General features: G+C 33.8%; 2 protein-coding genes across 9 annotated transcripts; both read left to right on the top strand.

Annotated features, from left to right (window-relative positions):
• Nucleotides 1–200: 200 nt before the first annotated feature.
• Nucleotides 201–4,691, top strand: LOC112012857 (uncharacterized). 7 transcript variants are annotated; one of them, XR_010625863.1, is made up of 7 exons: nt 201–391; nt 519–577; nt 685–725; nt 2,070–2,098; nt 2,275–2,311; nt 2,457–2,513; nt 3,485–4,210. XR_010625863.1 is itself a non-coding variant. In XM_065765594.1 (6 exons), the coding sequence occupies exons 1-5, from the start codon at nt 308–310 to the stop codon at nt 2,464–2,466; spliced, it is 231 nt and encodes a 76-aa protein (XP_065621666.1). In that variant the 5' UTR covers nt 205–307; the 3' UTR covers nt 2,467–2,513; nt 3,913–4,210. The 7 variants fall into 7 exon arrangements, 3 of the variants coding, with proteins under 3 accessions (XP_065621667.1, XP_065621666.1, XP_065621665.1); XR_010625862.1 differs by lacking the exon at nt 2,070–2,098 and adding an exon at nt 4,485–4,691 and having other exon boundaries at nt 205–391; nt 3,913–3,986; XR_010625860.1 differs by lacking the exon at nt 2,070–2,098 and adding an exon at nt 4,485–4,691 and having other exon boundaries at nt 205–391; nt 3,485–3,986.
• Nucleotides 4,692–16,697: 12,006 nt separating this feature from the next.
• Nucleotides 16,698–22,838, top strand: LOC112012856 (uncharacterized). 2 transcript variants are annotated; one of them, XM_024045232.2, is made up of 10 exons: nt 16,700–16,877; nt 17,007–17,065; nt 17,170–17,210; nt 17,310–17,341; nt 18,473–18,501; nt 18,678–18,714; nt 18,864–18,920; nt 19,878–19,954; nt 20,300–20,373; nt 20,806–21,053. In XM_024045232.2, exons 1-10 carry the CDS (start codon nt 16,794–16,796, stop codon nt 20,823–20,825), a joined length of 510 nt encoding a protein of 169 aa, XP_023901000.1. In that variant the 5' UTR covers nt 16,700–16,793; the 3' UTR covers nt 20,826–21,053. The 2 variants fall into 2 exon arrangements, with proteins under 2 accessions (XP_065621674.1, XP_023901000.1); XM_065765602.1 differs by lacking the exons at nt 19,878–19,954; nt 20,300–20,373; nt 20,806–21,053 and adding an exon at nt 22,719–22,838 and having other exon boundaries at nt 16,698–16,877.
• The last annotated feature ends 4,872 nt before the right edge of the window (nt 22,839–27,710 follow it).

The raw sequence follows: 27,710 nt of genomic DNA, 5'->3' as shown, positions 1-27,710 counted from the left end.
CTAACTTTCAAACTAATGATTGAAGATATGAGTAATTTTGACTTGATATGATATTTAATTATTCAAGTAAAATGACTTTTAGTAATGGATTTAATTAGACTCCGCGTAATAACTCAAGTTTAAGATGAATAAATAATATTATTATTCTTTCCTAAAATATTTACAATTGAAAACGACGCCGTGTCTATAAAGTCCTATAAATGGCAATTGCCAGTTTGCCACCATTTTTCACTTCACTGTTTCACTTGCGAACGAGTTGATCTGAGTCACAGAGAGCACAGAGCTTGTGGAAGTAGAAATCGAAAAAATGGAGAACACACCGATGCTGAAGGACTGGTTCGAGCGAGTCGACTCGGAGAAAACCGGAACCATCACAGCTCCTCAGCTCAAGGTTCTTCTTCTTCTTCTTCTTCAATCTCCTTTTTGTCTATTTCAATTTCCAAAAATCCCTCTTTCTTCTCTATCTTTTGCCCTAAAAAAAAAACGACAACTTTTGACCTTTTTCCCAACTCGATCAGAGCGCTCTCTCCGTTGGAAACCTCGAATTCTCTCTCTCCGTCGTCCAGCAAATGATCAGGTCTCTCTAGTCTATACGTATACCATACGTATTTATATATATATATATACACATACGTATATTCTGTATAACCTGATGATGTGTGTATTGTACGGTACATGTTGCAGGATGTACGATTTTGACAGAAATGGCACTTTGGGCTTCGATGGTAACTGTTTTTCAAATTCGTTGTTTAGGTTGAGTTTGATTGTTTGGGTGCTTAGAAAACTTGTTCATGATTTTGTTAAATTTGTTTTCTTTTGTCAGAATTCGTTGCACTCAACAAGTTCCTTCCTATGATCCGTTTAGATTGAGGGAGAGGGAGGAAAGTAAAATAGAGCAAATTTAGTATCGGTTTGCATCAGCTGAAAACTGAAACTAAAAACTGAAAAAAAAAAAATATATATATATATATATATTTTTTTTTAACGTATGAATAGTTCCATAGATCTATTTTTAATGGACTAATTTTTAATGAAAAAATTGTTGAAAGTGAAATTTGTAATCTATAAACTGTGAAATTTGTTCTGACAAGTCAACTATTGCGATTACTGTTTATTAAACAGTAACCGCTACGGTACTGTTACAATAAAAAAGGGCTGAAAACGCGTAAAAAAAAAAAAAAAAGCTGAACGGTTGAGTTAGCAAGCTCATTTGGGTCCCACTTATATCACTTTATCAGCTATAAATAGAATTATTGAGTTATTGTTTATTAACCTTGCTGCTATAATAGAGTTCTTCAAAAATTGTAAACCTGCCAAGTTAGTCCTTCTGTAACCTTGCTTTTATAACGGAGCGCCATTTGGCTTTATTGAATTTTGCCATGTAAGCGAGCATTATAAATGCTAAGGTTACAGAATGACAAACCTGGTATGTTTACAATTTTTTAGCCAAAAAAAAAAAAAAAAAATTCAAATATAGGACTAAAATAGAACTTTACCCAAAAATGTTAGGGACTTAATGTGCATTTAAAAAAAAATTATAAATTTGTTTGTTTCCAAGTGGTGGTGTGGTCATTGTTTTTGAACAATCCTGATATGATGATATATTGAGTTGTTAGGGATAGATTGTTAGAGGTGAATTTAGCTGGTGCTATAGACTGATTATGTTGGTAGTTTTGCCCTTCAATGAGATGTAGGAGCAGTTGTTTTATTTTGACTTGTTTTTCATAGTGGTGGTACCTCTTTGTTTTTGAAAACTATTGTTATGATGAAATATTGGGTTCTCGGGGAACTGTGTGAGGTAAATTTAGCTGGTGCTAGAGACCAATTTCTGCAATGTCAATTTCTGCCAAGTTTTGGCTGAAGGGTTAAACGTGTGCATTTTATGTATCTCTGAGTAAATGTCATTGCAGGCCATATTATGTAACATTTCTGATAGGTAGATTCTGGGTACCCAATTTTTTTTCATCTTCCATGATGAATCCCCTAGGAAGAGTAGATGAATCAATTGTATCATTAAGTTTTATTATTTCTTATTCATTTGCATTTTTCTACTTTCGATTTCTTTGCAGGTTCAACAGGCTTTCTCTGACCGAGAGAGGTGGTTTGGTTTTTTTTTTTTTTTTTTTTTTTTTGGTTTGACAAGCTATTCAGTTATATACTCTAAGCCTCTTATGTATTTACATGTTCATAAATTCACATGATGTGATTGTTAAGTGATGTAACTGAGTATTTTATTCACCTTAATTATCTTTTCATGTTTTGTCATCATTACAGGGGTCGTGGCTATATTGTTCTGGATGACGTATATGAGGTAGTTTTCTGTAGATATATGAAAATCCAGAATGTTTGGATGAATAAATGAGGTTTCCTTTTATTTGACAATACTATTGATGAGAAACCATGTAATTACCCTAAGTATCCTTTTTTTTTCCTCAACTTCTGAGTGATGGTTACAGGCGTTGGTGAAGATTGTTTTCTCATTGGACTCTCCTGCTTTTTACACAGTTTGTGAGGTAAAGCTTATATTTTTGACAAATAAGAATAGAAACTTTTTTTTTTTTTTTTTTTTTTGGTTTTTTGATGAGTGCCAGAAACTTTTATTATGAAAATTATGTTCAGAGTTCTTTGATCTCCAGGGCTGATTTTCTCCGTTACTAAATTTCTCCTAATTGCTCTAGCAAATGTATTAGGAAGGTTTATGTTTTCAGTTACATAAAGTTTGGACTAATAACACCTAGGGATTTGGAATGATAAAGTCATAAATACACGTCTGTGGGGCATTAGTCATTGCACAACAGACTTGTGCATGTGGCTCGCATTCAAACTGGTGGGCACCATCTTTTGGTGCTTCATGTGGCATATCTTTTTTTCTATAAGCTTTTAAATTTCAGAAAATCACAATTCAGTAGTTTAATTGGTGATAGTTCAATAATTATTTTCTTGACCTGTTTGGCGTCTCTTTATATAATAGCTTTTTAAGTTCAGCTAATCACAATTCAGAAGCTTAATTGGTTGTTATTCAATAAAAATTTTCTTGACCTGTATATTAAGCTTTTATTCAATGAAGAAGATAGGACTAGGGAGGTACTCATATTTTTTTTAAGGCATATAATAACTTGTAGCTAAAGTTTTGTTTTCTAGTAATGCTTTTTTTTTTTTTTTGTCATTCTGACTCGTTGAATATACATGTGACTACCTCTGTGAGTCTTTTTTATTTTTTGCCAATCATGCAATTAAGTAATTAATGCTCCACTTTTTGTTTCTCTGCATTATAGACTTTCTGCTGTTATGCAATCTTAATATGCTTATGTTAGAATAATACCTTGTTTGCCTTGTCTATTGTTTTGGTGGGGGGTGGTGGGGGAGAATCTTCCATGTTGCTAAGTCCAATAGTGAGGTAGTATGATATTATCTATATATTGAGGTATTCAGTTGGTTTCATCAAGTTGAAAATACTTATACGATTTTCCATGGTTGCTCAAAGCTTTGATCAAAAGAAGAATGGGAGATTTCGGCTGGATGACTTCATATCTCTTTGTATATTTTTACAGTCTGCCTGGTAAATGTCCCTTATACTTGCAAAAAGTGCATGTTTAATGTTGTACCTTTTTGATTTAGTGAAATGTGGACAACAGTACAAGTTTAGGGCATGGTGGACTGGTGGGTATGCATGGTGCCCATGGGCTGGTTTTGGACTTATATTTGATGGATCTCATTAAGTCGTTATAGTCTTCTAGGTTTGATTCTGACAAATGGTCTGCCCTAGCACATGTAAACTCCTACTCCATATGACACATTACCTGAATTGAGACTCCTCAAATCTGGAATAAATAAGCTATATCCATTAAACTATATATACTAGTCTTCAAATATTATCGCGCTACTATGAATTCCTAATCTTGTTTGTTGCAGGAATTTATTCAGTTCATTTGATACTGCAAAGCAAGGCAGGGTGACTCTTGATCTCAACCAGTTTGTCTTTTGTAGTGAGTACACTGATTCCTCTACAAGAGAAATTTAAAAGTACCCTGATTCATTATGATGGTTAATTTTTAGTTCATTGTGACCTTTCATGACCCCTTTAGTGTTCACAGACTGATTAAGCTCTGTGAGAGAAGAAACCAAAGAGAATTTCATCCCTTAAAAAAAGTCTCTGTTATAAACTTCGTACCTTGATATATTAGTGACTTTCACTGTAAAATCGTTCAAATTTTCTTTGTATCACCTGCCTCTTGTGGTGAGGGAGGAGGGTTGGTTTGGGACTCTGCAATCTCATTGATCCCATCCTAGATTTTCTTGTGTACTAGGGTGTTCCTTTTTTATATCAATATAACTTGTTACTTATCAAAAAAAAAAAAAAGATTTTCTTGATTTTGAAACTCTCCATAACTGTTAAAAAGAGTCCAAAACATTGCTTTAAAGTGTCCTAGTTTTGTGATATATGCATTGTTAAGTAATATCTTTGAATATGAAATCAACTCCAGAATACCAGGCGAAGGTGACTAGCAGTTGCGGTACATTGCCTCCACACATTTTTTGTCTGATGTTTATACTATATTCCATTTTTCTGGCTCTGTGTAGTTCTTTTAATATAGTTGTTGATACTGAGAAATGCTTATTTGAAATGATGTTGCCAAGCAAGATTTGCTTTAGTTATGGCCACTATGTATATCATCTCATGTCTTTGTTTTTTTGTGTTGTATGATTTATATTTCTTTTAGTTAGTAATCTTACTATCACAGTATCACCCATTAAAATAGGAACTATATGATGAAAAACATGAGTCTTGATAATGAAAAAAATGAGGAATGATATGGATGAGCTTGTATCATGAACCTAAAGCCACCTCAGTGTATCCTTTGACTTCAACAAATAGCTTTGTCTTGGCACTCCAATTTTCAATGACAGGGAATTCAGATTGTTTCAAGCTAGTCACCCCATGATTGATACAAGACATTTAAAGACCGCAATGTGCAAGAGAATTTGGCTTTCTTCTCTATCTTCCCGATCGGTACCAAAGTAGCTTGGGCATTTAACCTCGTTTTTGTCAATTGTCTTTAGTCCAAGATCCAAATATATGCTTGCTGTAAGTGGTCTCTCGCCCACTTTTGCCACACAATTAAAAGTAGTACCAGTCCAAGATCCAATACCGCCCTGAATGCTTGTATCTCGTAAAACAGTCGCTCATTCATCCTATACTTCTCTAAAGATGACAGTAAAAAGTCGCCAAGCAAGACGCAGGGAAGGTCCATTTGTTGACTTAGATTATCTAAAAGAGCCCAAGTATGTTGTCGATGATGTGTCTCGGGATGCCCAGAAACACCAGTTAATCTCCATTTGAATCCATATCTGCTCAGTAAAATTGCATTAATTAATATGGTTGGGGGAGAAGCTTAGCACCTCCAAGTTGCATTCTTGACGCCACATTAAAGCTAATCCACAGCTATTCTCACTTTCTCAGTAAAAATTGCATTAATAGGGTTATGGCCTATTCTTCTAGTCAGTAATCGTATTCCACCAATTAGGATAGGAACTACGTGAAGAAAAACACGAGTCTTGATAATGAAAAAATGAGGAATGATATGGTTGAGTTTGTATCATGAACCTAAGGCCACCCAGTGTAACATTTGTCTTCAACAAATACCATTGTGTTGGCACTCCAATTTTCAATGAGAAGGAATTTAGAATGTCTCAAGCTGGTCACCCCATAATCAATGCAAATGTGACATTAAAGAACCAATGTAAAACAGAATTTGAATTTTTTTGCTATCTTCCAGGTCAATAATCTAAGTGTGAAATCTGTATTCTCCATAAGCTCTTTCATAATCTGTGATTTACTAAAAATGCATACACGGGAAAACCCAGCAAATTGGGCCCAAGCAGTAGAACATGTCTTGACAAAGATTAGAAATGAGAAAAGAAAAGAAAGGGGCCTCATAATACAATTATGATTCAAGGGTGCTCCCAGACATGGCTCAAAGCTCAATAACATAGTAAAATAAGGTGAACAAATTTAATTTATAAAAATTCAATGCAGTACTCATTAAAATAAATAAATAAAACTACTTCATTTGATACTAAATCTTTTCATTTCCATTTCTTAAAAAATAAAACTTTCATTTTCTTGTAAATTATATATAGATTAAACAAAATATATCTCATTTATGTATAATTCTCTGATCACATATAATACATATACAATTTAATCAAAATTTTACATGTAATTCTTATGTAATGAATTTTAAAAATTGTTCCAATTTCTCTTGCATCCGAGGGTGGAGCCGCAAAGAGGGACTTTAGAGTTGTAGACAAATGATTATGAAAAATAATATCTTGTTTTTCAACTTTGCTTATAATTATGTAATTATAAGGATCTGGTAACATGCTTTAATCATGATGTATATAGCATTCCACAGTGAACTTTTTATCTGCTAGAAGTGAACTACTCATCTATTAATAAGTCATTTAATGGCAGTTCCATCTATCACNATATTGGGACCATTACTGTTGAGATTTGAGACACACAAAAGAGTTAACTACTAAATGCTCTTTGACTTCCACAGTGTTGTTCCTATGGCCTAACCTAGTTGAGTTTAATCTTAATCTTCATCGTATTTACAGCTTCACATAATCATCACATTGTGACTTTCTCTTAATTCAGAGATAACTTTATGTGGGATATTTTTCCCACTTTCCTTAATGCAACTAGCTGAAGAACATGGCTTGAGTTGAGTCTATTACCTTGGAGCATTTCGCTCTGCATCTATTTCTGTGACCCCTTGACCACTTTTTTTTGGCAAAAAAAGTTTTGTTTGCATTTGCATTTACATGTTAAAATTAAGGCAAATGTTAACCAGCACCAATGTGGTGCTGGTTAAGGATGTATTTTTCATGCAAAAAGCTGCAAAAAGTTATAAAAATGTGTAAAAAATAGTATAAAGTTGCAAAAAGTAAGAAAAGAGGACAAAAATTTTGTATAAAAAAAAAAGTAAAAAAGGTGTTGTTAACGGGCACCTTACAGTGCCCGTTAACACAACCCTAAAATTAATGGCCAAGTTTTCTATATAAGCATTTGACAAATGTTTTGTTTTCATTTGCATCATCAGCTTCTCACATCACATCTTTAACGTGTTTGTGAAGCATCTCTGGTTGCTTCCTTGTTTAGTCTCTGCTCTTCTCAATCTGCACAACTTGCATAGTCGAATAGTTTTGTTTTTCTCTCATTAATTCCCTAACTGGAACACCACTGCATTGGTTCACACAACTCTATTACTTCTCCTTTCTCAGCATAGAATCTTTGTACTCAACTACTCTCTCCTTCCCATGCTATACTTTCTCCCTTCTCTCTTCTCAAAGTTTTGTTTTCCATCCTTTCTTTTAACTTTTTACCTTCTGCTTCATCTAAACAAGGCAATTAATAAAGGCTCCACAACTACTCATTAATTAATACTCGTATCCACATACTGCAACCCACTTCATCTGCATCCACTTATTTATACGATAACTTCTTTTTTAAGGAATTCCCACTAACCCACCAACCATTTATATTATGCTTGATTTATTACTTGGGGTTGCCACATAATGAAAGAGAACCCACCAACCTTTCAGGTTCCAACCCATGTGGTTATCTGATCTTTCTTTCCCAGAGGTGGTTAGCAGTTCTTGGTTAGATGCACTAGGTCTTTCTATAGTTGTGGCTAGTTTCACTACCCGTGCTAGGGAATGGAATAAGGCTCGCTTTGGTAACATATTTTATAGGAAGAACAAGATTCGAGCCAGGCTAAGAAGGATTCAAGCATCCCTTGCTAACCATCCAAATGACTTCCTCATTAAATTAGAGCAATCTCTCCGAATAGAATTCTTGGAGGTGTCCAAGCTAGAAGAGGATTTTTAGGCCATGAAAGCCCATATCTCTAGACTGGTAAAAGGGGATAGGAACACAACATTTTATCATGCCTCTGCCCTGGTTTGTCGTAGAAGAAACCACATTACTTGTATGAAAGATAGGATGGGAAATTGGCTAAACGGAGATAGTGAAATTGCTGAGTTCATTAGAGCTGGCTATATGGAGCTCTTTTCATCCAACCAGTGTAGTGTTCCGGCTATTGCGTGGTCCCCCCCCCCCCCCTCTGGAGAGTTTGCCTTCAGGAAGATGACATAGCAACTTTAGATAGCCCAATATCTGAGGTTGAAATCCATGCGGCTCTCTGATCCTTAAAGCCCTATAAAGCTCCGAGCCTAGATGGCCTTCATGCGGGTTTCTTCCAGAGATTTTGGCATTTGGTTGGAAATTCTGTCAAGGATGAAGTAAAGACAGTCTTCTCTTCAAGGAAGGTTCCTGAGTACCTAAACAGGACCCTTGTCACCCTTATCCCGAAATGTACCAATCCGAAATCCCTAGGTAACTATTGGCCTATAAGTCTCTATAACTCAATCTATAAGGTTGTTACCAAGCTTATAGTGACCAAAATTCGGACTATGCTCCTTGGGTTGGTCTCTCCTCTCTGAACAGCAGTTGTTCCTGGGAGGAGAGGGGTAGACAATGCAATTTTAGTCCAAGAGCTGATCCATTCTATGTCCAAGAAAAAGGGGAGCAGTGGGGTTATGGCTATAAAGATAGATTTAGAGAAAACTTACGGTCACTTGAAATGGAACTTTATAAGGGAAACTCTTTCATTGTTCAAGTTCCCTAAAGACCTCATCACTTTGATTATAAGTTGTGTCTCTTCCTCTTCAATTGCTATTCTTTTCAATAGGGGAGCCTTGGAATCGTTTCAGCCATTTCGGGGTATTAGACAGGGAGACCCTCTATCTCCCTATCTTTTCATTCTTTGCAAGGAGGTCTTAGGGGCCTTGATAATGGAAAAGTGTGAAGCAAAGCTTTGGAATCCGCTTAAGGCATCTCGAGGAAGGTTGGCTTTCTCTCATTCATTCTTTGCGGATGACCTTGTCTTATTTGCTAAGGCGGATAGGAAAAACTATGTGGCTGTCAGGGATGCCTTAGATACATTTTGCTCCTTATCAGGTCAGAAGGTGAGTTGTGAAAAGTCAAGGGTATTCTTTTCTCCAAATGTGCCCCGTGAAGACAGGTTAGCTTTTTGCAATTTATTGGAGTTTAGATCCACCCCTATCTTAGGGAAATATCTGGGGTTTCCCATCAAGCATGCCTCCTCTCCCCAAGATTTCAGCTTCATTATTGAGAGAATGCAGAGTCGTCCAGCGGGCTAGAAAGCAAATCTTCTTTCCTTTGCTGGTAGGCTGGTTCTTACCTAGTCAGTGACGTCTACCATCCCAAACTACTCAATGCAGTGCTCTACCCTTTTGCCAAAAAAATTGAAGAATGTGGATAGGCTTAGTCGCAATTTCCTCTGGGGATCTTCTGAGAACAAGAAAAAGCTACACCTTATTGGTTAGAAGAAAATCACCAAACCTAAAAAGGAAGGAGGTCTGGGGATTCATGCTACTAAGGAAAAGAACACGACTTTGTTAGCAAAGTTAAATTGGCGTTTCAACACTATTGAGATTTGAGACACATAAAAGAGTTAACTGCTAAATGCTCTTTGACTTCCACAGTGTTGCTCCTATGGCCTAACCTAGTTGAGTTTAATCTTAATCTTCATCGTATTTACAGCTTCACATAATCATTACATTGTTACTTTCTCTTAATTTAGAGATAACTTTATGTGGGATATTTTTCCCACTTTGCTCAATGCAACCAGCTGAAGAATTTGGCTTGAGTTGAGTCTAGTACCTTAGAGCATTTTGTTTGGTTCTATGACCCCTTGACCACTTTTTTTTGGTAGAAAAAGTTTTGTTTGCATTTGCATTTACATGTTAAAATTAAGGCAAATGTTAACCAGCACCGATGTGGTGCTGGTTAAGGATGTATTTTTCATTCAAAAAGCTACAAAAAGTTATAAAAATGTGTAAAAAATAGTATAAAGTTGCAAAAAGTTAGGTAAGTGGACAAAAAAATTGTAAAAAAGAAGTAAAAAAGGTGTTGTTAATGGGCACCTTACGGTGCCCGTTAACACAACCCTAAAATCAATGGCCAAGTTTTCTATATAAGCATTTGACAAAAGTTTTGTTTTCATTTGCATCATCATATTCTCACATCACATCTTTAACGTGTTTGTGAAGCATCTTTGGTTGCTTCCCCATTCAGTCTCTACTCTTCTTAGTCTGCACAACTTGCATAGTCGTATAGTTTTGTTTTTCTCTCATTAATTCCCTAGCTGGAACACTACTGCATTGGTTCACACAACTCTGTTACTTCTTCTTTCTCAGCATAGAATCTTTGTACTCAACTACTCTCTCCTTGCCATGCTATACTTTCTCCCTTCTCTCTTTTCAAAGTTTTTTTTCCATCCTTTCTTTTAACTTTTTACCCTCTACTTCATCTGAACAGGGCAATTAATAAAGGCTCCACAACTACTAATTAATTAATACTCGTATCCACATACTGCAACCCACTTCATCTGCATCCACTTATTTATACGATAACTTCTTTTTTATGGAATACCCACTAACCCACCAACCATTTATATTATACTTGATTTATTGCTTGGGGTTGCCACATAATGAAATGAGAACCCACCAACCTTTCAGGTTCCAAACCATGTGGTTATCTCATCCTTCTTTCCCAGAGGTGGTCAACAGTTCTTGTAATTCAAAGACTTGGCCTAGTTTCATTTATGAGGTGAACCAAAATTCAAATTCTTCCTCCCTCACCTATCTATAATTTCAAATATATGTTTTAAATTTTATTGCAACCAATTTATCTTGACATATACTTTGTCATATCGCATTATTCAAGTAACAAGAATGCTCAATAATTCATTTTTCAATTCATTTGTAGGCAACTAGATAAAAGTCTGGATTTTTTTTTTCTTGAAACCATTGTATTTGAATGGCATTATCACGTGATTTTAAAAAAAATCAATTTTTTTTTAAACTTTTGTTTAATTGAGTTTCAATTGTGCAATGTTAAACCATTTTTACTTCATGTCAAAAAGTTCGAGTTGAGGTACGGTCAGCGAACCCCAACCCTTTTTGCCACATCAAATCAAGGGTGCCCCCAAAGTGGAATAACACTCTACCACGTAATGGAAAATAAGGTGAACAAATATTAATCTATAAAGTATAAACAGCTTGATACAGTACTTATAAAAATAAATAAACCCCCTGCAATCGCATTAACTAACCACTAAATAAAGTTAGCTTCTAATTCATTTTAATTTATCCTTACATCATTCCATGGTTCAAAAAGCTTATAACACAAAAATATTTTCACATAGGTAGAATATAATAGAATTGTTAACATAAACCGAAAGATTTGTGCCAATCATAATAATGATTCCCGAGCTGCCTTCTCCTCAGCCTCATGCTGATATCCATAATGCTATTGCCTCGTAATATTTAAACCATCTAATAATATTAATAATTGAAAATAACATTCAAATTATCATGCAAGATAGAGAAAGAGATAATGTGGATAAAGTTTATAATAAAGAAATTACGATAAGGCCAAATGCCTAATCTATAGACATATATAAAACCGAAACCTCTGAAACTCTCACAATTTTCCACATCAGCACAATATTTAAATAAAATTATCATTTTATTTAAATAAAATTATTATTTTTTGTCCAAATTTAACTAAGCGTGAAACTTTATCTCTCTAATAAGTCCAACTTAAACTCAAACTCAAACTCATCATTATCAAATTTTTAAAAAAATAAAAACCAAAGTCTCTGAAGCTCTCACAATTTTCCGCTTTAGCACAATATTTAAATAAAATTATCATTTTATTTAAATAAAATTATTATTTTTAGTCCAAACTTAACTAGGAATGAAACTCTATCTCTCTAATAAGTTCAACTTAAACTCAAACTCATCATAATCATTTTTTTAAATAAAATTATTTTTATTTAAGCAAAACTTAACAAGGAGTGAAACTCTATCTCTTTAACAAGTCCAACTTAAACTCAAACTCAAACGTTGATAATCTATATAAAAAAAAAAAAATTATGATAGGACTCAAAAAAAAAGAAAAAGGAAAGACTCATGTTGATAATCGTGGCAGATAAAGCATCTCTATTTTTTTGGAGAAAAATCAAAGATGCGACCTATGTCTTCCAGCCTAGGGAACGATAAATTTTTATTTGGAATGTTATATATAAATTTGTTGAATTCGGTTTGGTTTTGAAGTAGAATTTGGGGATTCTATAAATTTTGAAGTTTTAAGTCTTGGGATTTTTGGTATTTGCGTCTTAGTAGGTTGATCTTAATTCTTCACCTTAAATGCTTTTTATTTAGGTTCATGTGATTTTTTATTTTCTTATTAAAAGCTATATTTTTGGTTGATTACTTATTTGTTTGGATTAATTTCAATTAAATTTTTTTTTTCAAAATGCCTGTTTACACATTGTTGGATTTTTTTTTCAGAGGCAATAGTTTTTCCGTGTATCGCATGGGGTAGCGACTAGTATATATATAAAATCAAAACTTTTGAAACTCTCACAATTTTTCATGTCAGCACAATATTTAAATAAAATTATCATTTTATTTAAATAAAATTATCTTTATTTAGTCCAAAGTTAGTAAGGAGTGAAACTCTATTTCTCCAACAAGTCCAACTTAAATTCAAACTTATCATTATCATTTTATAAAACAAAATTATTTTTTTAATCCAAACTTAACAATCAAAATAATAATAATCCCTTAAATTAAAATTTGATAGGTTTTTAAAAGAAAAATTAGAAAGGGATAATGATAAGTTAATGAATAATCATCATAACCTAAAAAATAAAACTAGGCAAAAAATTAATGAATTTTATAGGGAAAAAGTGATGGATAATTTCATTCCAAATTACATAGATTTGATCAATTCAAAATAAAATGTAAAAAAAAAATGATAACCTTGAGAAACTTAAAAAATATAGTGATTGAGAATTTGAAAAGTATAGTCGATAGAAATGAATAAATGAAAAAAATTTACAGAAGAGAAAAAAAAATTACGCAATACTTGATTTTTTGAAAGTAAAATACCATATAAAAAGAAAAAAAAAAGACATAAATATAAATCACTCCATAATCCACACTCTAAATATTATTACTATCTTAAATATTTATAATCTACTTAATAATATAAAATTTACAAAAGAAAAAAAAAAGTGAAAAAAAATTACTCAGTATTTGATTTCTTGAAGGTAAAGTGCCATACAAAAAGAAAAAAAATAAAGATAAATCACCACACAGTCCACAAACTAAATATTAATTACTATTTGAAATATTTATAATCCACTTAATAATATAAATTTACAAAAGAAAAAAAAAAAGTGAAAAAAAAAATCCATACAAAAAGAAAAAAAATAAAGATAAATCACCACACAGTCCACAAACTAAATATTAATTACTATTTGAAATATTTATAATCCACTTAATAATATAAATTTACAAAAGAAAAAAAAAAGTGAAAAAAAAAAATTTACCCAGTACTTGATTTTTTAAAAGTAAAGTACCATGCAAAAACCAAAAAGTTTAGAATTAATGAACATAATTTTTTTTTTTAAAATATGGACAATTTACATTTTCTACTTAATGGAGTAATATTCTTACAAGACTTTTTAAAAAGTTAAAAAAAAAAAAAGAATGACTATCAATAATATTTAAATTATATAGGTAAGAATTATACTATGCATTTTAATGTATATATTTTAATTATATTCATGTATATACATGAAGTTACAAGCTAGTTATATGTATAGTCAACCTTTAAATAGTTGTACTCACCCAATCTATATATCTATATATATAATAATAGGTGAAGCAAAGAGAAAATCCAATTAGATTTCAATTGGATTCTCAATTTTGCACCACTTGTCTTAACCAAAACTAAAAAAAAAAAAAAAAAAATCTAATTAGACTATAAATTTGACTTCAATTTTGTGTCATGTATTTTATCTAAATTTTCTCATTTTTGTGCCCAAATAAATGATGCATTAATATTTAACACGAAAGCCAAGAAAACTACAATGATAATGTTCATTAGCCTAAGCAAGAACATCTCACCTGTACACTTTTATGGAGATTATAGATTGGACTCCAATTTTGTGTCATGTATCTTATTTAAATTTTCTAATTTTGTGCCCAAATAAATGATGCATTAGCATTTAACACGGAAGCCAAGAAAACCACAATGATAATACTCATTGGCCTAAATAAGAACATCTCACCTGCGCACTTTTATGGGTAATCTCAATAGAGTCTGGAGCTCTTTTAATCTCACAACTAGAATCAATGAGTCCAACGAAAAAGACTATAAAAGTAAAACATCATTTCCTCCTAATTCCATATCGTCATCCCATGTCTTCTCCTCTCTCAACCTCTACCAACTAGATCCACACACTACCCTCTCATCCTTACGGATTTCTCATAGCAAGGCCGGGTTTAAACACAATATTCAATCCCACTCTTCCTTACTTCACACTCTCATACATTAGCGCTTCATTGGCGCCTCCAAGAAGATTCCAAGCTCAATTATCAATTCTTATTTTTTAATAGTTTTTAGTGTGTCTGGATTAAGATTTTGTTAATTTGTTAAAAGTGGACAAAAATATAATCATATATATATTATATTAAGTTGAAGTTCAATTTTAGAATTCAAATCGAATTAAATTAATTTCTAATTGTAGTTTAATTTTGTGTTATGCGTCCAATTTGACTTTTAAATGTTAGTGTTAAGTTACCTCCATTCATAATGCTCAATGTGGAAACTGAATCTACCAAGATAAACATCTTATCATCACAATTTTGCAAGATTATTGTTTTAATCATTTTCAGGTGTGGATTTTGAGATTAAGTTGCTCACAATTGGTGGGAGAAGATTGAAGCTTACAATTTGGGACAAAGGCAACTGTTAGAATTATTTTGAATTATAGTTTCATTTTAATCTTTGATTAATGATGCTTTTGGAAGTGATAGTTTGATGCTAACATGTAATCTTTCTCTTCTTTCAAGTTAGTCATTGCTTTTGGTGCATACTAGATTGTAGAGCTATTAACAATTGATGAAAGATACGTATATATGATTTTTAGTTAGGTGAACTTTTAGATTTTAATAGAAACATTTAACTTCGGATGTTGAAAAAACAAGAAGGTAAAATGTTTTGTAAATTTTAATTTTGTGAAACTGAATAATGGCAATTTGAAGTGTTAAAAGAGACAACAATATTGACTTCGGCTTGAAACGTACTCAAAATAAACTCAAGGACAGCGTATTAGACAAGTTTATAGGGGGTTATCTGATGACATCTCCACTAAAAACTGTGAATTGCAACACACTTCTGATTCCAAAACGCTATTAATGTCCAATTTTATTAGAAACTTTTGAACAAAGTTCCATTAATGTCCCCTTATATATTTTAAATAATAAAATGCAATATTCTCTTTTTTTTTATTCATTGTTTTATCTAATGCTATCCTATGTATGATAAACAAAATAAAAAAAAAAAAAGAAAAAGAAAAAAAAGACCAACAACATTACATAAATAATAAAATTCAATATATATTTTTCATTGTTTGATTTAATTCTATCATTTGTGTGATAAACCCAAAAAAACAAAAACAAAACAAAAACAAAAAATTGGCCAATAGCATCATTACAAGTAACTAGTCCCATGCGGTAACACGGGGTTACATACTAGTATAAAATAATGCAATACTTGTGCGTATTTGCTAAGTATTGGTCAAAACTAAGATCTTTTCTTATAGAAAGTCTAAGATATTTTTGCAAGCACGATGCATATGGCGTTTGAATATTTCACCAGATTAGTAATTTGTACGTACAAAATTTTCAATGTAAAATCAATGAAAGCATAATTTTAAAAGTCAAATGCAATACATCTCTTGGCATAATACACTTAGGACCCGTTTAGATATTGATTACTAGCGTTTGAATCTGTATTTTTTTTTAAAACGCGTTTCTATAGCTGGGATGGCTTTTCCAGTGGGTTCCATGCACTGTTTACAAGATCCACAAACCTCTTTTTACAACAAAACTTTTATTAAAAATGGGTCTCACGACGCTATTCACACATTTAAAAATTATTTTGTTACAATGTTTTCAGTTTTTAGTAAAATAAACAATATCCAAACACACTCTTAAATTTAAGAATGAAAATATTAGCAATTTCAACTTGCTATATATATTGTAAAAAACAATTTAATTTTTTTACAGATTAATTAGACAAGTAATTTCAAAAGTACTATTGACCTACCAACTTTCAAACTGATGATTGAAAATATGAGTAACTTTGACTTGATAGGAAATTTAATTATTCAAGGAAAATGACTTTTACTAGTTAACTTAATTAGACTCCACGTATGAATAAATAATATTATTATTCTTTCCTAAAATATTTACAATTGAAAACGACGCCTAATTTTTTTACAGATTAATTAGACAAGTAATTTCAAAAGTACTATTGACCAACCAACTTTCAAACTAATGATTGAAGATATGAGTAATTTTGACTTGATATGAAATTTAATTATTCAAGTAAAATGGCTTTTACTAATATATTTAATTAGACTCCGCGTAATAACTCAAGTTTAAGATGAATAAATAATATTATTATTCTTTCCTAAAATATTTACAATTGAAAACGACGCCGTGTCCGTAGACTATAAATGGCAATTGCCACCATTTTTCGCTACACTGATTCACTCGCGAACGAGTTGAACTGAGTCACTTAGAAGAACACAGAGCTTGTGGAAGTAGAAATAAAAAAAATGGAGAACACGGCGATGCTGAAGGACTGGTTCGAGCGAGTCGACTCGGAGAAAACCGGAACCATCACAGCTCCTCAGCTCAAGGTTCTCTTCTTCTTCTTCTTCTTCTTCAACTCCTTTCTGTTTCAATTTCCAAAAATCCCTCTTTCTTCTCTATCTTTTGCCCTAAAAAAAAAAAACGACGACTTTTGACCTTTTTCCCAATTCGATCAGAGCGCTCTCTCCGTCGGAAACCTCGAATTCTCTCTCTCCGTCGTCCAGCAAATGATCAGGTCTCTCTATTCTATACGTATTTATATATATATATATATATCTATACACATTCGTATATACTGTATAACCTGATGATGTGTGTATTGTACGGTACATGTTGCAGGATGTACGATTTTGACAGAAATGGCACTATGAGCTTCGATGGTAACTGTCTTTTCAAATTCGTTATTTTGGTTTTGTTTGATTGTTTGGGTGCTCAGAAAACTTGTTCATGATTTTGTTAAAATTGTTTTCTTTTGTCAGAATTCGTTGCACTCAACAAGTTCCTTCTTAAGGTCAGAAATTCCTATATATGTTTATAATTCAGAGATTTAATTAATTTTTTTTTTTTGTGAAATTATATGATTTGTCCTTAAAATTATGTTCACGTGTTATTTTAGTACTAAAAAAAGAGTGATGCTGGTACACATAAAGTGACACAACTTGTGCACAGCTTGCCATGTGGGCGAGTTGTGGCACAACGGTTGAGTTAGCAAGCTCATTTGAGTCCCACTTATATCACTTTGTCATCTATAGATGGACTTATTGAGTTATTGTTTATTGGGCAAAACTTAGGTACTGTACATAAGTTTTGTCCTTGTTTATTAACCTTGCTGCTTATAATAAAGTTCTTCAAAAATTGTAAACCTACCAAGTTATGCAACCTTGCTTTTATAATGGAGCGCCATTTGGCTTTATTGAATTTTGCTACGTAAGCGAGCATTATAAATGCTAAGGTTACAGACTGACAAACCTGGTATGTTTACAATTTTTTAGTAAAAAAAAAAATTTCAAATTTCAGGACTAAAATAGAAGTTTACCCAAAAATGTTAGGGACTTAATGTGCGTTTTAAAAAAAAAAATTATAAATTTGTTTGTTTCCAAGTGGTGGTGTGGTCATTGTTTTTGAACGATCCTGATATGATGATATATTGAGTTGTTAGGGATAGATTGTTAGAGGTGAATTTAGCTGGTGCTATAGACTGATTATGTTGTTAGATTTGCCTTTCAATGAGATGTAGGAGCAGTTGTTGTTTTATTTTGACCTTGTTTTTCATAGTGGTGGTACCTCTTTGTTTTTGAAAACTATTGTTATGATGAAATATAGGGTTGTTGGGGAACTGTGTGAGGTACATTTAGCTGGTGCTAGAGACCAATTTCTGCCAAGTTTTGGCTGAAGGGTTAACCGTGTGCATTTTATGTATCTCTGTGTAAATGTCATTTTCTTCTTACTTACCAACAAAAAAAAAAAAAAAAAATGTCATTGCAGGCCAGATTATGTCACATTCCTGATATGTAGATTCTGGGTACCCAATTTCTTTCTTCTTCCATGATGAATCACCTTAGAAGAGTAGAAGAATCAATTGTATCATTAAGTTTTATATCTCTTATTCATTTACATTTTTCTACTTTCGATTTCTTTGCAGGTTCAACAAGCTTTCTCTGACCGAGAAAGGTGATTTGGTTTTTTTATTTTTTATTTTTTATTTTGTTTGACAAGCTATTCAGTTATATACTCTAAGCCTCTGATGTATTTACATGTTCATAAATTCACATGATAAGATTGTTAAGTGAGGTAACTGTGTAACTTATTTGCCTTAATTATCTTTTCATGTTTTGTCATCATTACAGGGGTCGTGGCTATATTGTTCCGGATGACGTATATGAGGTAGTTTTCTATAGATATATGAAAATCCAGAATGTTTGGATGAATAAATGAGGTTTCCTTTTATTTGACAATACTATTGATGAGAAACCATGTGATTACCCTAAGTCCCTTTTTTTTTTTTTCCCTCAACTTCTGAGTGATGGTTACAGGCGTTGGTGAAGATTGGTTTCTCATTGGACTCTCCTGCTTTTTACACAGTTTGTGAGGTAAAGCTTATATTTTTAATAGAAACTATTTTTTTTTTTTTTTTTGGTTTTTTGATAAGTGCCAGAAACTTTTATTATGAAAATTATGTTCAGTATTCTTTGATCTCCAGGGCTGATTTTCTCCTAATTGCTCTGGCAAATGTATTAAGAAGGTTTATGTTTTCAGTTACATAAAGTTTGGAATAATAACACCTAGGGATTTGGAATGATATAAAATACACGTCTGTGGGGCATTAGTCATTGCACAACAGACTTGTGCATGTGGCTCACATTCAAACTGGTGGGCACCATCTTTTAGTGCTTCATTTGGCATATCTTTTTTTCGAAAAGCTTTTAAAGTTCAGAAAATCACAATTCAGTAGTTTAATTGGTGATAGTTCAATAATTATTTTCTTGACCTGTTTGGCGTCTCTTTATATAATAGCTTTTTAAGTTCAGCTAATCACAATTCAGAAGCTTAATTGGTTGTTATTCAATAAAAATTTTCTTGAACTGTATATTAAACTTTTATTCAATGAAGAAGATAGGACTAGGGAGGTATTCAAAATTTTTTTTTAAGGCGTACTATAACTTGTAGCTAAAGTTGTGTTTTCTAATAATGCTTTATTTTTATTTTTTGTCATTCTGACTTGTTGAATATGCATGTGACTACCTCTGTGAGTCTTTTTTAATTTTTTCCGATCATGCAATTAAGTAATTAATGCTCCACTTTTTGTTTCTCTGCAGTATAGACTTTCTGCTGCTATGCAATCTTAAAATGTTTATATTAGAATAATACCTTGTATGCCTTGTCTATTGTTTAGAAAGGGGGGGGGGGGGGGGGGGTGGGGGGGGGGGGGTGAATCTTCCATGTTGCTAATTCCAATAGTGAAGTATTATGATATTATCTATATATTGAGGTATTCAGTTGGTTTCATCAAGTTGAAAATACTTATACGATTTTCCATGGTTGCTCAGAGCTTTGATCAAAAGAAGAATGGGAGATTTCGGCTGGATGACTTCATATCTCTTTGTATATTTTTACAGTCTGCCCGGTAAATGTCCCTTATACTCGCAAAAAGTGCATGTTTAATGTTGTACCTTTTTGATTTAGTGAAATGTGGGCAACAGTACAAGTTTAGGGCATGGTGGACTGGCAGGTATGCATGGTGCCCATGGGCTGGTTTTGGACTTATATTTGATGGATCTCATTATAGTCTTTAAGGTTTGATTCTGCCAAATGGTCTGCCCTAGCACATGTAAACTCCTACTCCATATGACACATTACCTGAATTGAGACTCCTCAAATCTGGAATAAATAAGTTATATCCATTAAACAATATATACTAGTCTTCAAATATTATTGTGCTACTATGAATTCCTAATCTTGTTTGTTGCAGGAATTTATTCAGTTCATTTGATACAGCAAAGCAAGGCAGGGTGACTCTTGATCTCAACCAGTTTGTCTTTTGCAGTGAGTACACTGATTCCCCTACAAGAGAAATTTAAAAGTACCCTCATTCATTATGATGGTTAACTTTTAGTTCATTGTGACCTTTCATGACCCCGTTAATGTTTACAGACCAATTAAGCTCTTTGAGAGAAGAAACCAAAGAGAATTTCATCCCCTAAAAAAAGTCTCTGTTATAAACTTCATACCTTGATATATTAGTGAATTTCACCGTAAAAGCATTCAAATTTTCTTTGTATCAACTGCCTCTTGTGGTGAGGGAGGTGGGTTGGTTTGGGCTCCGCAATCGTAATGATCCCATCCAGATTTTCTTGATTTTGAAACTCTCCATAACTGTTAAAAGAGTCCAAAACATTGCTTTAAAGTGTGCTAGTTTTATGATATATGCATTTTCAAGTAATATGTTTAAACACCTTGCATTATTTTCTTGTCCAGCTGCAAATTGTAGAATATGAAATCAACTCCAGAATACCGGCAAAGGTGACTAGCAGATGTGGTACATTGCCTCCGTACATTTTATGTCTGATGTTTATACTATATTCCATTTTTCTGGCTCTGTGTAGTTCTTTTAATATAGTTGTTGATACTGAGAAATGCTTATTTGAAATGATGTTGCAAAGCAAGATGTGCTTTAGTTATGGCCATTATGTATATCATCTCAAGTCTTTGTTTTTTTTGCGTTATATGATTTATATTCTTTTAGTTAGTAATCTTACTATCACAGTATCACCCGTTAGGATAGGAACTATGTGATGAAAAACACGAGTCTTGATAAAGAACAAATGAGGAATGATATGGATGAGCTTATATCATGAAACCTAAGGCCACCTCAGTGTATCCTTTGACTTCAACAAATAGATAGCTTTGTCTTGGCACTCCAATTTTCAATGACAGGGAATTCAGATTGTTTCAAGCTAGTCACCCCATGATTGATGCAAGACATTTAAAGACCAAAATGTGCGTGAGAATTTGGATTTCTTCTCTATCTTCCTGGTCGGAACCAGGCATTTAATCTCGTTTTTGTCAATTGTCTTTAGTCCAAGATCCAAATATATGCTAGCTGTAAGTGCTCTCTCGCCCACTTTTGCCACACACATTAAAAGTAGTACTAGTCCAAGATCCAATACCGCCCTGAATGCTTGTATCTCGTAAAACAGTTGCTCATTCATCCTATACTTCTCTAAAGATGACAGTAAAAAGTCGCCAAGCAAGACGCAGGGAAGGTCCATTTGTTGACTTAGATTATCTAAAAGAGCCCAAGTATGTTGTCGTTGATGTGTCTCGGGGTGACCAGAAACACTAATTTATCTCCATTTGAATCCATATCTACTCAGTAAAAATTGCATTAATTAATGTGGTTGGGGGAGAAGCTCTGCACCTCCAGGTTGCATTCTTGACGCCACATTAAAGCGAATCCACCACTATTCTCAGTAAAAATTGCATTAATATGGTTATGGCTTATTCTTCTAGTCAGTAATCATACGACCACCAATTAGGATAGGAACTACGTGATGAAAAACACGAGTCTTGATAATGAAAAATGAGGAATGATATGGTTGAGTTTGTATCATGAACCTAAGGCCACCCAGTGTAATATTTGTCTTCAACAAATAGCTTGGTGTTGGCGCTCCAATTTTCAATGAGAAGGAATTTAGAATGTCTCGAGTTAGTCACCCATAATCAATGCAAATGTGACATTAAAAGAACCAATGTAAAACAGAATTTGAATTTTTTTGCTATCTTCCAGGTCAATAATCAAAGTGTGAACTCTGTATTCTCCGTAAGGTCTTTCATAATCTGTGATTTACTAAAAATGAATACACGGGAAAACGCAGCAAATTGGGCCCAAGCAGTAGAACATGTCTTGAGAAGATTAGAAATGAGAGAAGAAAAGAAAGGGGCCTCATAATACAATTATGATTCAAGGGTGCCCCCAAACATGGATCAAAGCTCTATCACATAGTAAAATAAGGTGAACAAATTTAATTTACAAACAATTCAATGCAGTACTCATAAAAAGAATATAATAAAATAAAATAAAACTACTATCCATTCGATACTAAATCTTCTCATATCCATTTTTAAAAAAAATAAAACTTTCATTTTTTTATAAATCATATATAGATTAATTAAAATATATCTTATTTATGTATAATACTTTGTTCACATAAAATACATATACAATTTAATCAAAATTTTACATGTAATTCTTATGTAATGAATTTTAAAAATTGTTACAATTTCTCCTATATCAAAGGAAGGAGCTGCGGAGAGACTTTAGAGTTGTAGACAGATGATTATGAAAAATAATACCTTGTTTTTCAACTTTTCAACTTTGCTTATTGTAGGTACTTTTACTCCATTGGTTCATCCCTTTTAAGGTAGAAAGAGGAAAGACATCTTTCCAATGTGGGACAAAAGAATTCAAGCCAAAGGTAAGACAAGGCAATTAAGCCAAAAAAGCCAAAGTAAAGGCAAAGAATTCTTGAGTACCTACCTTAAAAGGATCTCCAAACTAATGGTACTCTTACTCCATTGGTTCATTCCTTATAAGGTAGAAAGAGGAAAGACATCTTTCCAATGTAGGACAAAAGAATTTAAGCCAGAGGTAGGGCAAGGCAATCAAGCCAAAAAAGCCAAAGCCAAAGCCAAAGAATTCTTGAGTACCTGCACTTATAATTTTGTAATTATAAGGATTTGGTTACATGCTTTAATCATGATGTATATTCCATTCCGAAGTGAACTATTTATTTACTAGAAGTGAAAGATCATATTGGCTTGTTCCGTTGAGTGAGGTTTGACAATGGGTTTGAGTCAATGACTATAAAATTTCATTTTCTTGATTTAAATTTGTGTAAAAATTCAAAAATTATGGTCCTAATTGAATTAGAAAGACCCTAATTTATATCGGTGTCATAGAATTACTTTAACTAGCATAGAGGGAAAGTTCTACTCCCTCCGTCCCAAATTGTTTGGCCTGTATTCCATTTTGGGATGTCCCAAAATTATGTCCTGTTTGAAAAATCAAATACCATTAATTTATTAATATTCCTTTTATGCTCTTAATTTATTTGTGGGAGCATTTTTTTAATGAAAAAAAAAATTAAAAACCTAAATTTTGAATTCCACCATACATGCCATCTTTATTCAAATTTAAAATTTAAAATTAAAAAAAAAAAAACATGAAAATGGAAAAACAAATTTGTTTAAGGGTAACTTAGAAAATTTCTAACTTTTTTCAAAGAGATAAGGTAGTTAATGATGTTTTCTTAAATAATTAGGTTTTTCAAACTAGGCTAAACAATTTGGGACAGAGAGAGTATTTTAGATAATAAGTAAATAACATTGCAATGGAATTGTAATTTTCCTCCCTCTAAGACAACTTTGAATATTTTCGATATTTTGCATAATTATATATATTGCATTTGGAATTGTAATTTTTTTTCCATCGAAGTATAACTTTGAATGTATGATCAAATGGTGATATTAGGAATATTGCTGTTGAGATTTGAGACACACAAAAGAGTTAATTGCTAAATGCTCTTTGACTTCCACAGTGTTGTTCCTATGGTCCAACCTAGTTGAGTTTAATCTTAATCTTCATCGTATTTACAGTTTCACATAATCATTACATTGTGACTTTCTGTTAGTTCAGAGATAACTTTATGTGGGATATTTTTCCCACTTTGCTCAATGCAGCCAGCTAAAGAATTTGGCTTGAATTGAGTCTAGTTCCTTGGAGCATTTCGCTCTGCATCTGGTTCTGTGATCCCTTGACCACTTTTTTTGGCAAAAATGTTTTGTTTGCATTTGCATTAGCTTCTCACATCACATCTTAACGTGTTTGTGAAGCATCTCTGGTTGCTTCCTTGTTCAGTCTCTGCTCTTCTCAGTCTGCACAACTTGCATAGTCGTATAGTTTTGTTTTTCTCTCATTAATTCCCTAGCTGGAACACCACTGCATTGGTTCACACAACTCTGTTACTTCTCCTTTTTCAGCATAGAATCTTTGTACTTAACTACTCTCTCCTCGCCATGCTTATACTTTCTCCCTTCTCTCTTTTCAAAGTTTTGTTTTTCATCATTTCTTTTAACTTTTACCCTCTGCTTCATCTGAACAGGGCAATTAATAAAGACTCCACAACTACTCATTAATTAATACTCATATCCCCATACTGCAACCCACTTCATCTGTATCCACTTATTTATATGATAACTTCTTTTTTATGGAATACCCACTAACCCACCAACCATTGATATGATACTTCATTTATTGCTTGGGGTTGCCACATAATGAAACGAGAACTTAGAATTGAAGATTTTAAAATGGCCCAATTTACTCAACATTGAAGCTACAATATGTAATGGGTTCCTTTAATCTCAAAGTTATAGACACTTTTAAGGCCTACATTTTCACTCGATTCCATTTTGGTCTCTAACTTTTTTTTTTTTTCACCACTTTTAGTCTCTATCCTGGAAAACACGTCTCATTTTAGTCTCTGCCGTTACATCAAAAATGAAAAATGCACACGTGGCAAACGGAGTGTACTATTAGCTGACATAGCCATTAATATATATATATATATATATATATATTATTTGGAATTAAAAAATTTAAAAAATTAATTTATTAATTTTAACTAAATAAAAAATTAAAAACAAAAATAAAAACAAAAAATTACATGAATTGAGATCTAAGTGCGTCTTGAAGAAGAACACAAACTCAGATCTAAGAACACAAAATTAAAATCCGAAAATCACAAACTCAGAAAATAACCCCACCACCATACACACTCTAGCAACCACCACCAATAACAACAAAAAAACTCACCCAAACACCAATCCAACCGCCAAAACACCAACTTAGCCACCTGAACACCAACCCGCAGCCACCCAAACACCAAACCACCATTGATCCGGCCACCCAAACACAGATTTGGCCAACCCAAACACCAACCTAGCCTCCTAAACACCAACCCACAGCCACCCAAACACCAACCCACAGCCACCCAAACACCAAACCACCATTGATCTGGCCACCCAAACACAGATCCGGCCAACCCAAATACTACCAACCCAAACACAACCAACACAAGATTCGGACATCCCACAACAGATCTGACCTTATGGGTTTGTCACTTGTGGAACCCAAGAGCTGAGAGGATGCGAGAGTGGGAGGAACTCTTGAGATTCAGAGTCCAGCTACCCAACCAAGACCCACGGCCATGCCGCCACTGCGTCACAATCATTAGACCACCCCACAACTGAGCAAAAACCCATGCCACAAAACCCACAACCCACCTAACCCATAACCCACAACCCTTATACCACCATTGCCACAACCACGCCACCGCCGCGCTGCCACCATCGAGACAGATTGGCAGCAAAAGAGAATAAAGAGAAGTACAGTTGCATATCTGCAATTGGGAAAGAGAGCGGGAGAGAGTGTGGCGTGCACGATTGGAGAGAGAGAGAGAGAGAGAGAGAGAGAGAGAGAGAGAGCTCTACTGGGATTTGATATTTTGTTGCTTTTGCGAGTAGGTTCATGTGTTGTTCTATATGCTTATAGTTCGGCAAAGATTGTTTTGAGCTTGGAATATTGATCTTGTTCTTATTTAATTCCTTGTTCATGTTTATTCTGATGTGGATCTTATATTTAATTTTGTGATCTTATTTTTTGAGTTATTTGTGATTTTTTTTTTCAATTTTGAGATCTTAAGTCTGAGTTGGTGTTCTTGTTCAAGATACTTTTAAATCTTAATTAATATGAATTTTGATTTTGATTTTTGTTTTGATTTTTTTTTTATTTAGTTAAAATTAATAAATTAATTTTTAAAATTTTTTAATGCCAAATAACATTTTTTTATTTTATTTTTTTTAATGGCCACGTCAGCTGTAGGGACTCAGTTTGGATTGACCCTGAGTGTGAATGGGTTTTCAGCCCAATCAAGCTCAAACAATAAATTTATAGAGAGTGGGTTAAAGGTTTAGGCGCTGGCCGTCGTTCATCAAGCATGAACCTTTATTTGTAAAAAGATACTCAGAGTTTCTATACAACTGGGAGGATGCTCCTCGGCCATGGGCCGAGGAAGCCTTTTTCTTCTCTTTTTTCCTCATTCCCTTTTTACTTTGCTTGCTTTCCTTATATAGTCTTCATCTTCCTATCTCCTTATTCCATCTGTTGATCATTCATTTGCCTCTCTTCTGGTCATCTGTCCCATCAGAGGCCTTATCAGTACTCGAGTGGTTCACTCTGATCAACGTTGCCCTGCTAAGGGGTTATATCCCTATTAATGCGGCCAGGGGGGTTAGGTGAATGCATTAAATGCGAGGGTGACAGCTTACTTTGGGCCTGGTCTTTCCCGAAAATCACCCTTGTCAGGCCGAGGATGAGGAGGTCCTCGGCGTGGATTGGGAAAGGAGGCTTTCCCCAATTTAGCCTTGAATAGTCAGTGTTCCTCGGCATGGGCCTTGGGCCTGCTACCCGATGGGCCGAGACTATCAGGCCCACGGGCCCCACAATAGCCCCTTAAAACCCTGCTGCACGTTCCCCCGGACGGGGAGGAGGGTTTTGATACCTGCAGGCCCTCTAGACGAGACGCCCCGCTTCAGCTTGTGTTAATGTTAGCGGCTTTTTGACTGCCCGATGCGCGTTTTTAGCGTTTCAAGACTTAATGGGTGTCCACATTAAATTTTGGCGGCACCACGTTTCCCACTTTCAACGGTATGATCTCTGGCTTTTATGAACAAGCGGTTACATTTGGGGACCTAAGGGGGAGTATAAGTACCTGTTTGGACCGCCTGGTTTCATCATTTTCGCGCTTACAACCATTGATGCGTGTGACTTAAGTCTAGTTCAACTTGCCTTCTTCCTGAAGAGAATCGCCATACTTCTGTAAGTCTTCTTTTTCTAGCGACCCCAAATTTCCTTGATTTTACTCTTCCTTTTCTTCTTTTAGAACTTTTAGTCATCTTTGGGGAATGGGTAAGTTTAAGAAGTTGGTTGAGTCCGACGAGATGACGAACAAATTCATTGTCGACTATGGAATACCTAATAATGTGAGTTTGAAGTACTGTGAAGAAGGGGAGTGGTACCTTAAGAGGAGAGAGGGTGAAATTGTGATCCCAATAGTCGCTTTTGTAGAAGGGGGGATGAGAATCCCTATGAGGCCAGTAACTCTCAATTACCTTAGGCATTTTCGCCTGGCTCCTACTCAGTGTGCCGTGAATGTATTTAGGATATTAGGGTGTGTAGATACCCTGAATGAGAAAATGGGGCTGAGACTGACTCACCACGATGTGAACTGGTGTTACAACCTTCATCACCTGAGGGGTAAGAC

The sequence above is a fragment of the Quercus suber genome, unplaced genomic scaffold (assembly GCF_002906115.3).
Source record: "Quercus suber isolate HL8 unplaced genomic scaffold, Cork oak 2.0 scaffold_642, whole genome shotgun sequence".
In the NCBI taxonomy this organism is placed as follows: Eukaryota; Viridiplantae; Streptophyta; class Magnoliopsida; order Fagales; family Fagaceae; genus Quercus; species Quercus suber.
The sequence above is the reverse complement of the archived record's forward strand: the minus strand, read 5'-3'. Positions and strand labels throughout refer to the sequence as shown.